Source organism: Triturus cristatus, chromosome 10 (assembly GCF_964204655.1).
Source record: "Triturus cristatus chromosome 10, aTriCri1.1, whole genome shotgun sequence".
Lineage (NCBI taxonomy): Eukaryota > Metazoa > Chordata > Amphibia > Caudata > Salamandridae > Triturus > Triturus cristatus.
In genome coordinates, this window is record NC_140593.1 from 3228985 (window position 1) to 3242511 (window position 13527).

Consider the following 13527-nt stretch of genomic DNA (forward strand, 5'->3'; position numbering starts at 1 on the left):
GGCCTCGACGGCAAGTTTTCGCGGGTCGGTCATTTTGCTGTCGAGGAGGTGCTGTCTCAGTTCCACGAAGCAATTGTTGGAAAGATGTTCCCACACGATGAGGTCGACCAGCTGCCCGTAGGTGGTTACTTTGCTCCCTTTGATCCACCCTTCTAGGGCCCGACTGAAAAAGTCCACATATTCCACCCATGTGGTACCCGGGATTTTCTTGCAGTCTCTGAACCGCTGGCGGTACATTTCCGCTGTTAGCCCGTAGCGGGTGAGCAGGGCCTCCTTCATGTGATCGTAGGAGGTCATCACCTCCTCCGGCAGCTGGAGCAGCGTGTCTCGCCCCTCACTCAGGAACCGCCCCCACAGGCCCGCGCCCCAGTCTTTTTGGGGCACCCGATGAGAGGTCATGGCCACCTCGTAGGCCTTGAACCATTGTTGGATGTCGTCATTCTTGTAATACTCCTTGACGACCTCTTTCGGGATATGTACCTTGGCCTCGGAAGGCGGTAGAGTGTCTCTAGTACTGGGGGTGTCGGTCCCTCCGTTCTTGGCCTTGATCTCGAGCTCCTTGAGACTGCGCTCGTGCTCAAGAGTTAGTTTCTTTTCCTCCAACTCCCGGTGTCGTCTCTTCTCCTCTATCTCTTCTTGAAGGCTTAGCTGCTCTAGGGCCAGTTTCTTTTCTGCCAGCTGGAGTTCGCCGTCCAGCCGCAGTCGTGCGAGCTCTAGCTCTTGGCTCCTGACCTTTTCCCGCTCTCGTATTTCTTCTTCGGAGAGGCCGATTTCTAGGCTCTTTCTTCCTCCAGTTGCCGGAGTCAGTGCGGTTGCTGTGGTCTCCGTCAGGGGCAAGGGCCCTTCTTCCTGGGAGGGGCCTGCCCCAGCCTCCAACCATGCCCTCAGAGCTTTCTGCATCTCCTCTTTGGTACCTAGGCTGGTGGTTGCAATGCCTTTGTCTTTGCAGAACTGTTTTAATTCTTTGTGCGTATATTCTTCCAGCCGTTCGGGCTGGAACTCCATTGTCGCGTTGTTTTCCTGGCTGCTCATGATGCTGTTCGTTTGGATGGGTAGCTAGTGGGTACTGGCTGGTACGTACTGCGTTCGGCTCGGATCCCGTCGCTGGCCACCAAATGTTGGAAGGCGGACCCCGAGGAGTCGGTGAGACCACCAAGGGGGGGCCCTCCCACTGCACGAAGTAGCCGAGCGCTGCCGAGAAGTCTCCTGAGAGATCCTTCTCCTATCACGTACTAGCACAGTAACACCACCACACAGGACTCAAGGAGGTTGTCTTGCGACAAGCTATTCTTTATCAGCAATAAAAAGGTTACGAGGTCAATATTTACACGAAGGGATCGAGGGATCCACCAAAAGTCTCAGTGTCTCTTTGGAAGGGTAGGGGTAGCGGGACAGTCTTTAGCAGGAGCGCGGTACGAGGGTACCTGGGGCCCAGTTCTTTATCCTCAAGCTGGAGGACCTCCGGATCTCGGAGGGGTCGAGCCGCGACGGCGTCAGCAGGGCTCTGGCGTACAGTTCGTGGAGAGCCGCGATTCAATCAGCAGGGCTCTCAAGATGGTTTCTGCTCAGCTCGAGCCGCGACGTCGTCAGCAGGGCTCCGAGGAAGGTTTCAGCGAGGTTGGGCCGCGACAGCGTCAGCAGGGCTCCGATGTTCCAGGTGGTTCAAAAGGGTTCACAAGAAGGAGCCGCGACGCAGTCAGCAGGGCTCGTGATGGTTCCGACAAGAGTTCTTCTCCGTAGGGTCGGCCGCGATTCAATCAGCAGGGCTCTCGACTCCGGGATACAACTGCCGATCTGTGGTGGGGTCGCCCCAGATATAGGTCTGGAGCCCTTTGATGTCCGGACCTATGCGCCCGAGGGGGCGGAGTGGCCGGGTGGGGGTGGCCAGACGCCCAGCAGGAGAGGCGCCAGGCCCATGGGAGTTGCAGGGCGATCACACCTCGAGAGGGGAGGACAGTTGGGGGTCCCATCGATACTGTCCTCCGCCGGGGGCGATGAATGGTTCCTGCGGCACCCCCTGGCTAGTTCGTGGTGCCTCGGTGTCGGGGCTTCGCTGGGGTCGAGGCCGGGTTGAGCGGGGTCGCGCTGGCTGGTGCACGGCGTGACGTGGATGCCAACAAGATGGCGGAGCCACGAGGAGTATGCGACCACGTGCAGCTCCGGGTGAAGGGCCTTGGTGCAGTTCAGACGGGTGGCCCGTGAAGGCCGGGGCGGGGAACGGGCACAATCCAGGGGGTTAAGGACCACGCCACGAGGCCGGGTCCAACACTACCACACCAGTTATTGGTGTGGGGGTAGGATTCCAAGGTGTTTGACACCAAACGTGACATGTTTCCATGCACCCAGTCCAAAGTTAGCATTTACCGTTTGGTTATAATGCACTTAAGAGTTCATGGTCAGGCTGCATCACAGACAACCCCGGAGAAGAGATTCCGAAGGCTGCAGAGGGGCTCAGCTCATGCCTGGGCACCCTCTCACATATAACCAAGCACCCTGCCTTCAGGATTGATAAGGCCTGCCAGAGGAGTGACTTATAGGTTTGTACGTGCAGTGATAGGTGAGGTATAATGAACTTATACCTCAGTAAGTGGTGCATGCACCACCTCACTCAGGCTGCTGTAGCAGTCCTGTGGTGTCATTTTGGAGGGCTTTCCAGGAGTGTCACAATACATGCTTCAGCCCCTGGTAGGCCTCTGGGGTACCTATACCCTGGGTACATAGTATACCATATCCTAGGGACTTATAAGGGCACTCCAGAATCCAATCTGTGGTGTACCTAAAGTACATGGAATCAATTTAGAGAGGAAGCAGCTGGGCTGGGGTTCTGAATAGCAGGGCCCCAGCCAGACTAAAGTAGAAAAACAATGAAACATCAGCATAAAAGTGGGGGCAACCATAGGAAGCAGATCCTACTCTCCGACAAATGTGCAGAGTGAATGGTTTGTGCAGAGTGAATGGTGTGTTAAGGATGTGTGCAGAGTGAATGGTGTGTGAAGGGTGTGTGCAGAGTGAATGGTGTGTGAGTGGTGAAGAGTATGTGCTGAGTGAGGAGTAAGTGAAAGGTAGGTGCAGAGTGAATGGTGTGTGCAGAGTGAATGGTGTGTGAAGGATGTGTGCAGAGTGAATAGCGTGTGAAGGGTGTGTGCAGAGTGAATGGTATGTGAATGGTGTGTGCAGAGTGAAGAGTTTGTGAATGGTGTTTGCAGAGTGAAGGGTGAAGAGTATGTGCAGAGTGAAAGGTAGGTGAAGGGTATGAAGGTATGTACAGAGTGAATGGTGTGTGAAGGGTGTATGCATGCCAAGGGATGGGTGTTTGCAGGGGTAAGAGTATGTGCATCCCCCTCTCTCTCTCTCTCTCTGACATTTGCTCCCATGTGTTTCTGTTTTTCTTCCACAGGTTGAGTGCCAATGCCCTGACTGATGCCTGTGCCCAAGACTTAGGCGTCGCCCTCCAGGCCAACCCGTCCCTGAGTGTAGACTTGGCCCGGAACTCCTTCTCAGACCAGTCCATCCCCAGCTTCCTTCCAGTCATAAAGAACCTGTGGAGGTATTTACAGGAGCAGGAGGAGTGAGGAAGTGAAACACAGGACTTGCAGACACTGAAAGGCAGCAATAGAGTCTGGGTACAGGGGTCACAGGAGAGGAGTGTGGGTACAGGGGTCACAGGAGAGGAGTGTGGGTACAGGGTCACAGAAGTGGAGTGTGGGTTCAGGGGTCACAGGAGTAGAGTGTGGGAACATGGGTCACAGAAGTGGAGTGTGGTACAGGAGTCACAGAAGTGGAGTGTGGGCACAGGAGTAGAGTGTGGCTTCTGAGCCCCAGGATTGGAGTGTGGGTACAGGGGTCACAGGAGTGGCATGTGGGTTCAGGGGTCAAAGGAGTGCAGTGTTGACACAGGGGTCACAGGAGAGGAGGGTGGGCTCTGAGTCCCGGGAGTGGAATGTGGGTACAGGGGTGTCAGGCGTGTGAATTTGGATCCCTGGGAGTGGAATAAAGGGAGTGTAGTGTGGTATAGGGTCACAGGAGTGGAATGTGGGTATCAAGTGCTAGGAGTGAAGTGTGGGTTTGGGTGTCACAGGAGTGGTGTATGGGCACAGTGGTCACAGGAGTAGAGTGTGTGTTCTAAGCCCCAGGATTGGAGTGTGGGCACAGGGGTCACAGGAGTAGAATGTGGTTTCAGGGGTCAAAGGGGTGCAGTGTGGACACAGGAGTCACATGAGTGGAGGTTGGGTTCTGAGTCCTGGTAGTGGAATGTGGGTACAGGGGTGTCAGGCGTGTGAATTTGGATCCCTAGGAGTGGAATCAAGGGAGTGGAGTGTGGTATAGGGTCGCAGGAGTGGAATGTCGGTATCAAGTGCTGGGAGTGGAGTGTGGGGATCACAGGAGTGGAGTGTTGGTTCAGGGGTCACAGGAGTGGAGTGTGGGTACAGGGGCACAGGGGTCACAGGAGTAGAGTGTGGGTTCTGAGTCCCAGAATTGGAATGTAGATACAGGGGTCACAAGAGTGGAGTGTGGGTTCAGGGGTCACAGGAGTGGAGTGTGTGTACGGAGGCTGTGGGACTGGAGGCGGGATACGCGGGTGATAGACGTGGAGTGGGTGTACTGAGTCTCAGGAGTGGACTGTGTGTACTGAGACTCAGGAGTGGAGTGTGGGTACAGGGGTCACAAGAGTGGAGTGTGGGTACAGGGGTCACAGGAGTGGAGTGTGGGTTTGTGGGTCAGAGGAGTGGAGTGTGGATTCAGGGGTCACAGGAGTGGAGTGTGGGTACAGGGGTCAGAGGAGTGAAGTGTGGGTATAGGGGTCACAGAATCGGAGTGTGGGTACAGTGGTGCCAGGTGTGGAATGTGGGTAGAGGGGTCTTGGGAGTGGAGTCTGGGTACAGGGGTCACAGGAGTGGAGTGTGGGTACAGGGGTCACAAGAGTGGAGTGGAGTGTGGGCATTGGGGTCACAGGAGCGGAGTGCGGATACAGGGGTCACAGGAGTGGAGTGTGGGAACAGGGGTCACAGGAGTAGAGTGTGGGTACAGGGGCCACAGGAGTGGAGTCTGGGTACAGGAGTGACAGGAGTGGAGTGTGGGTACAGGGGTCACAGCAATGGAGTGTGGGTACAGGGGTCACAGGAGTGGAATGTGGGTATCCAGTGCTGGGAGTGGAGTGTCTGTACTGTGGTTCAAGGAGTAAATTTAGATTTGGGGCACTGGGAGTCAAGCATGGGTACTGGGGTAATGGGATTGGAGTGTGGGTACAGGGGTCACAGGAGTGGAGTGTGTGTACGGAGGCTGTGGGACTGGTGGCGGGATACTGGGGTGACAGACGTGGAGTGTATGTACTGAGTCTCAGGAGTGGAGTGTGTGTACTGAGTCTCAGGAGTGGAGTATGGGTACAGGGGTCACAGGAGTGGAGTGTCTGTACAGGGATCACAGGAGTGGAGTGTGGGTTTGTGGGTCAGAGGAGTGGAGTGTGGGTTCAGGGTTCACAGGAGTGGAGTGTGGGCACAGGGGTCACCGGAGTACAGTGTGGGTTTAGAGTCCCCGGATTGGAGTGTGGGCAAAGGAGTAGAGTGTGGATCCTGAGTCCCGGTGTGGTATGTGGGTACAGGGGTGTCAGGCATGTGAATTTGGATCCCTGAGAGCGGAATCAAGGGAGTGTAGTGGTTTATAGGGTCACAGGAGTGGAGTGTGGGCACAGAGGTCACAGGAGTAGAATGTGGGTATCAAGTGCCGGGAGTGGAGTGTCTGTACTGGGGTTCAAGGAGTAAATTTAGATTTGGGGCACTGGGAATCAAGCATGGGTACTGGGGCCATGGGATTGGAGTGTGTGGACTGGGGTAATAGGATTGAAGTGTGGGTACAGAAGTCACAGGAGTGGAGTGTGTGTACGGAGGCCATGAGATTGGAGGCGGGATACTGGGGTGACAGATGTGGAGTGTGTGTACTGAGTCTCAGGAGTGGAGTGTGGGTACAGGGGTCTTGGGAGTGGAGTGTGGGTACAGGGGTCTTGGGAGTGAAATGTGGGTACAGGGGAGGAGTGTGTGGACAGGGGTACCAGGAGTGTGAATTAAGAGTCCCGGGAGTGGAGTGTGGGTATGGAGGTCATGAGATTGGAATATGTGGATTGGGGTAATAGGATTGGAGTGCCAATGGCCTGACGGATGCCTCTGCCCAGGACTTGGGCGTCGCCCTCCAGGCCAACCCATCTCTGCATGTAGACTTGGGCAGGAACTCCTCAGATCAGTCCATCCCCATCTTCCTTTCAGTCATAAAGAACCTGTGGAGGTATTTACAGGAGCAGGAGGAGTGAGGAAGTGCCCACAGGTATTGCACACACTGAAAGGCATCAAGAGAGTGTGGGTGCAGGGGTCACAGGAGAGGAGTGTGGATACAAGGGTCACAGGAGAGGAGTGTGGGTACAAGGGTCACAAGAGAGGAGTCACAGGAGAGGAGTGTGGGTACAGCGGTCACAGGAGTGGAGTGTGGATTCAGGGGTCACTGGAGTGGAGTCTGGATACAGGGGTCACAGGAGTGGAGTGTGGGTGTGGATACAGGGGTCACTGGCATGTAGTCTGGGTACAGGGGTCACAGGAGTGGAGTGTGGGTGTGACTACAGGGGTCACAGGAGTGGAGTGTGGGTACAGGAGTCGCAGGAGTAGAGTGTGGGTTTGTGGGTGAGAGGAGTGGGGTGTGTGTTCAGGGGTCACAGGAGTGGAGTGTTGGCACAGGGGTCACAGAAGTGGAGTGTGGGTTCAGAGTCACAGGAGCTGAGTGTGGGCACAGGGGTGACAGGAGTAGAGTGTGGGTTTGTGGGTGAGAGGAGTGGGGTGTGTGTTCAGGGGTCACAGGAGTGGAGTGTTGGCACAGGGGTCACAGAAGTGGAGTGTGGGTTCAGAGTCACAGGAGCTGAGTGTGGGCACAGGGGTGACAGGAGTACAGTGTGGGAACATGGGTCACAGGAGTGGAGTGTGGTACAGGAGTCACAGGAGTGGAGTGTGGGAACAGGGTCACAGAAGTGGAGTGTGGGTTCAGGGGTCACAGGAGTTGAGTGTGGGCACAGGGGTCACAGGAGTGGAGTGTGGGAACATGGGTCACAGGATTGGAGTGTGGTACAGGAGTCACAGGAGTGGAGTGTGGTTACAGGGGTCACAGGAGTGGAGTGTGGGCACACGGGTCACAGGAGTAGAGTGTGGCTTCTGAGCCCCAGGATTGGAGTGTGGGTACAGGGGTCACAGGAGTGGAATGTGGGTTCAGGGGTCGAAGGTGTGCAGTGTGGACACAGGGGTCACAGGAGAGGAGGGTGGGCTCGGAGTCCCAGGAGTGGAATGTGGGTACAGGGGTGTCAGGCGTGTGAATTTGGATCCCTGGGATTGGAATCAAGGGAGTGTAGTGCGGTATAGGGTCACAGGAGTGGAATGTGGGTATCAAGTGCTGGGAGTGGAGTGTGGGTTTGGGTGTCACAGGAGTGGAGTGTTGGTTCAGGGGTCACAGGAGTGGTGTATGGACACAGGGGTCACAGGAGTAGAGTGTGGGTTCTAAGCCCCAGGATTAGAGTGTGGGTACAGGGGTCACAGGAGTGGAATGTGGTTTCAAGGGTAAAAGGGGTGCAGTGTGGACACAGGGGTCACATGAGTGGAGGGTGGGTTCTGAGTCCCGGGAGTAAAATGTGGGTACAGGGGTGTCAGGCGTGTGAATTTGGATCCCTGGGAGTGGAATCAAGGTAGTGGAGTGTGGTATAGGGTCACAGGAGTGGAATGTGGCTATCAAGTGCTGGGAGTGGAGTGTGGATTTGGGGGTCACAGGAGTGGAGTGTTGGTTCAGGGGTCACAGGAGAGGAGTGTGGGCACAGGGGAACAGGGGTCACAGGAGTAGAGTGTGGGTTCTGAGTCCCAGGATTGGAGTGTGGATACAGGGGTCACAAGAGTGGAGTGTGGGTTCAGGGGTCACAGGAGTGGAGTGTGTGTACGGAGGCTGTGGGACTGGAGGCGGGATACTGGGGTGACAGACGTCGAGTGTGTGTACTGAGTCTCAGGAGTGGAGTGTGTTTACTGAGTCTCAGGAGTGGAGTGGGGGTACAGGGGTCACAGGAGTGGAGTGTGGGTACAGGGGTCACAGGAGTGGAGTGTGGGTTTGTGGGTCAGAGGAGTGGAGTGTGGGTTCAGGGGTCACAGGAGTGGAGTGTGGGCACAGGGGTCACAGGAGTAGAGTGTGGGTTTAGAGTCCCGGGATTGGAGTGTGGGCACAGGGGTCACAGGAGTAGAGTGTGGATCCTGAGTCCCGGTGTGGTATGTGGGTACAGGGATGTCAGGCATGTGAATTTGGATCCCTGGGAGTGGAATCAAGGGAGTGGAGTGTGGTATAGGGTCACAGGAGTGGAGTGTAGGTACAGGGGTCACAGGAGTAGAGTGTGGGTTCTGAGTCCCGGGAGTGGAGCATGGGTACAGGGGTGTCAGGTGTGTGAATTTGGATCCCTGAGAGTGGAATCAAGGGAGTGGAGTGTGGTATAGGGTCACAGTAGTGGAGTGTGGGTACAGGGGTCACAGGAGTGGAATGTGAGTATCAAGTGCTGGGATTGGAGTGTATGTACAGGGGTACCAGGCGTAAATGTAGATTTGGGGCCCTGGGAGTCAAGCATGGGTACTGGGGCCATGGGATTGGAGTGTGGGGACTGGGGTAATAGGATTGAAGTGTGGGTACAGGGGTAACAGCAGTGGAGTGTGTGTACAAAGGCCATGAGATTGGAGGCGGGATACTGGGGTGACAGACGTGGAGTGGGTGTACTGAGTCTGTGGAGTGGGGTGTTGATACAGGGGTCACAGAAGTGGAGTGTGGGTACAGGGGTGTCATGTTTGGAATGTGGGTACAGGGATCTTGGAAGTGGGGTGTGGGTTCAGGGGTCTTGGGAGTGGAGTGTGGGTACAGGGGTGGAGTGTGGGGACAGGGGTACCAGAAGTGTGAATTAAGAATCCCGGGAGTGGAGTGTGGGTATGGAGGTCAAGAGATTGGAATATGTGGATTGGGGAAATAGGATTGGAGTGCCAATGGCCAGACTGATGCCTGTGCCCAGGACTTGGGCTTCACCCACCAGTCCAACCCATCTCTGCGAGTGGACTTGGGCAGGAACTCCTCAGACCAGTCCATCCCAGCTTCTTTCCAGTCATAAAGAACCTGTGGAGGTATTTACAGGAGCAGGAGTGAGGAAGTGTCCACAGGTATTGCACACACTGAAAGGCATCAAGAGAGTGTGGGTGCAGGGATCACAGGAGAGGAGTGTTGGTACAAGGGTCACAGGAGAGGAGTGTGGGTACAGGGGTCACAGGAGTGGAGTGTGGGTACAGGGGTCACATGCATGGAGTCTGGGTACAGGGGTCACAGGAGTGGAGTGTGGTTGTGGATACAGGGGTCACAGGCATGTAGTCTGGGTACAGGGGTCACAGGAGTGGAGTGTTGATGTGGAAACAGGGGTCACAGGAGTGGAGTGTGGGTAAAGGGGTCAACAGGATTATCAGGGCAAGCTTAATTTCATATGTTCTTTCTGGAAAAAATTCCAATCATGCACTGGTTTTTTGTAAGGTGTTTATGATAGTACTGTCACTCTATCCATAAGAGTGAGTGAAGGAACAGCCAAAACCTGTTTCACCCCTTTACATGGCCTTCCGGCCTGGGGCTTCCTCAGGGCGTTGATAAGCTTATAGTACAGATCAGGTCGTCTTGGGCAAAAAGGTCCTTAGGATTCTCTAAATATCGGGCATAATGCCGGTCCCAGTCGTTGCAGTCAGTTGTAGTCGATCGTACAGGGGTCACAGAAGTTGAGTGTGGGTACAGGGGTCACAGGAGTCGAGTTTGGGTACATGGGTCACAGAAGGTGAGTGTGGGTAAAGGGGTCACAGGAGGGGAGTTTGGGTATAAGGGTCACAGGAGGTGAGTGTGGGTACAGGGGTCACAGGAGTAGAGTATGTGTACAGAGGTCAGAGGAGTGGAGTGTGGGTTCTGATTCCATGGAGTGAAGTGTGAGTATAGGGTCACAGGAGTGGGGTTTTAGTATGGGTCACAGGAGTGGGGTGTGGGTATAGGGGTCACAGGAGTAGAGTGTGGGTACATGAGTTACAGGAGTGGAGTGTGGATACTGGGGTCACAGGAGTCAAGTATGGGTACAGGGGTCACAGGAGTGGAGAGTGGGTACAGAAGTCACAGGAGTGACGTTTTGTACAGGGGTCACAGGAGTGGAGTGTGGGCACAGGGGTCATAGGAGTTGAGCGTGGGTACAGGGGTCACAGGAGTGGAGTGGAGTGTGGGTGCAGGGGTCTTGGGAGTGGAGTGTGGGTGCAGGGGTCTTGGGAGTGGAGTGTGGGTACAGGGGTCACAGGAGTGGAGTGTGGGTACAGGGATCAAAGCAGTGTAGTGTGGGTACAGCGGTCACATGAGTGGAGTGTGGGTACAGGGGTCACAAGTGTGGAGTGTGGGTTCGGGGGGTACAGTGGTCACAACAGTGGAGTGTGGGGACATGGGTCACAGGAGTGGAGTGTGTGTACAGGGGTCTCAGGAGTGGAGTGTGGGTACAGGGGTCTTGGGAGTGGAGTGTGGGTGCAGGGGTCTTGGGAGTGGAGTGTGGGTACAGGGGTCACAGGAGTGGAGTGTGGGTACAGGGATCAAAGCAGTGTAGTGTGGGTACAGCGGTCACATGAGTGGAGTGTGGGTACAGGGGTCACAAGTGTGGAGTGTGGGTTCGGGGGGTACAGGGGTCACAACAGTGGAGTGTGGGGACATGGGTCACAGGAGTGGAGTGTGGGTACAGGGGTGACAGGAGTAGAGTGTGGGTACAGGGGTGACAGGAGTAGAGTGTGGGTACAGGGGTGACAGGAGTGGAGTCTGGGTACAGGGGTCACAGGAGTGGAGTGTGGGTACAGGGGTGACAGGAGTAGAGTGTGGGTACAGGGGTGACAGGAGTAGAGTGTGGGTACAGGGGTGACAGGAGTGGAGTCTGGGTACAGGGGTCACAGGAGTGGAGTGTGGGTACAGGGGTCACAGCAGTGGAGTGTGGGTAAACGAGTCACAGGAGTGGAGTGTGAGTACAGGGATCACAGGAGTAGAGGGTGGGCACAGGGGTCACAGGAGTAGAGTGTGGTTTCTGAGTCCCGGGATTGGAGTGTGTTAGAAAAGGTAGACGGACCGGGAGGGCCGGCCGGGGTCAGGGGGAGAGGTCTCCGGGGAGAGCCGTCTCCAGTGATCGTACAGACAAGTAACTTCCCCCCCACAGACAGATATCACACACGGATAAGGTTCAGTGTTCTTTATAAGCACTTATTTAAGGTACGGTTGAATGGTACAAGGAGGTCTGGACTCAGGGGTCCCCTCGATTAGAGTCTCGCAAGGTAGGGAAGGGGGTAGCGGGACAGTCTATTTACCAATCAGGTAGTTCGGATGAGATGATGATGAGCTCACAATCCTCGAGCTTGGTGGTTAGGTGGTACGGACCGCGGCAGCGCCAGCAGGTCCCGGTGCGGGTGGTCGATACAACGGGCCGCGGCAGCGCCAGCAGGTCCCCGGAAGATGTACGGTCCGCGGCAGCGCCAGCAGGTCCCGGTGCGGATGGTCGTTACAACGGGCCGCGGCAGCGCCAGCAGGTCCCAGGAAGATGAAGGTTGCAGAAGGCCGCGGCAGCGCCAGCAGGTCCCGGTGAGGATGGTCGTTACAACGGGCCGCGGCAGCGCCAGCAGGTCCCAGGAAGATGAATGTTGCAGAAGGCCGCGGCAGCGCCAGCAGGCAGGACGATGGTTCACAAGAGCGGCTACGGCAGCGCCAGTAGACCGTCAAGGTTGAGTTCACTCGGTGTCTCTCGACTCCAGGATACAACTGCCTTCCTGCTCCGGAGCTGCCTCAGTTATAGGGCTGGTGCCCTTTGATGTCCGGACCCTCGCACTTGGAGGTCGGAGGGTCCGGGATGAAGGTGTCCAGACACCCAGCAGGGGGTGGAGCCAGTGCCTGGGGGAGCTGGGGGCGATCGGCACCTGGCGGGGGAGAGCCCTTGACACTTCGTTCTCCCATTGACCTGCCAAGTGGTCCGCTCACCTCCTGGGTGGATGGTGGTGCCGGGATGTCGGGGCCGGCCAGGCCCGGGGTTAGGGTCGAGGTGAGGCCATGCGGCCGCGTGGTGCAGGGCCCAAGAGGGCGGCTTGACCCGGCCGGGGAAGCCGGTGGGGCTGGACCCCGTGATGAGTAGGGGTCCGAGGGCAGAGGGTCCGTCGGGAGACGGAGTACGGGTGCTTGTCGCGGGGGTATGCCAGGTGGGCCGGAGTTCGGGCCCTGTCGTGCGGGGAGGGAGCAAGCCGTCTGTGAGGCCTGTCCAACATGCGTCCCCCCCAGCTGAAGGCGGGGAGAGTCACCCATCTCCTTGGGGACTCTCTTCGTCGAGGCGGAAAAAGCGGGACAGGCCATCCGCATTGGCGTGGTCTTGGCCTGGTCGGTGCTCCACGGTGAAGTCCATTCCCTGCAGGGAAATGGACCAGCGCAAGAGTTTTGGGTTCTCCCCCCGCATCTGCATCAGCCATTGCAGGGGTCGATGGTCGGTTTGTACCCGGAAGTGGGTACCGAAGAGATAGGGTCGGAGCTTTTTGAGGGCCCACACTACTGCAAATGCCTCCCTCTCGATGGTGCTCCAACGCTGTTCTCGGGCCAGGAGACGTCGACTGATGAAGGCCACCGGCTGGTCATGACCTTCGGGGTTCAACTGAGAGAGGACGGCTCCGATGCCGTGGTCGGAGGCGTCGGTCTGCACCACAAATTCCCGACTGTAATCGGGGGCCTGGAGCACCGGGGCGGTGCACAGGGCGGCCTTCAGCTCCTCGAAGGCCGCTTGACAATCAGGAGTCCAGTTGACCCGCTTCGGTTGGTTCTTGGATGTGAGACCCGTGAGGGGCCCCACCATGCTGCCGTAGTCCTTCACGAACCGCCGGTAGTAGCCGGTGAGCCCCAAGAAGGCTCGGACCTCGGTCTGGGTGACGGGGGGCTGCCAGGACTGGATGGCCGCAATCTTAAGTTGTAGTGGGGCCACTAGCCCGCTTCCCACTTGGTGCCCAAGGTAGGTCACAGACCCTTGGCCAATTTGGCACTTGCCGGCCTTAATGGTGAGGCCGGCCCGCTGGAGGGCTTGTAGGACCTCTTGGAGGTGACGGAGGTGGTCGGACCAGTGGCGGCTGTATACAGCGATATCGTCCAGGTAGGCAGCGCTGAATTCTTCGAGCCCCGCCAAGACCTGGTTCACAAGGCGTTGGAACGTGGCGGGCCATTCTTCATGCCAAAGGGCATGACCTTAAATTGATAGTGGCCATCGGGGGTGGAGAAGGCTGACCGTTCCTGAGCCCTGGGTGTGAGGCCGATCTGCCAGTAGCCCGCCGTTAGGTCGAAGATACTAAGGTAGCGGGCGGCCCCCAGCCGGTCGATCAGCTCGTCTGCTCGGGGGATGGGATGAGCGTCGGTCCGGGTGACAGCGTTCAAGCCCCGGTAGTCGACGCAGAATCTTAGTTCAGGTGCGGTGCT

At 56.9% G+C, this 13527-nt stretch overlaps 1 protein-coding gene across 1 annotated transcript in view; it reads left to right on the forward strand.

Moving 5' to 3' along the window:
• Positions 1-13527, forward strand: part of LOC146788700 (NACHT, LRR and PYD domains-containing protein 3-like) — a 447514-nt gene that overhangs the window by 336798 nt on the left and 97189 nt on the right. Inside the window, exon 7 of the mRNA XM_085630084.1 lies at positions 3398-3547. Coding sequence (XP_085486210.1) covers positions 3398-3547 — 150 coding nt within the window. The remainder of the gene's footprint in view (positions 1-3397; positions 3548-13527) is intronic.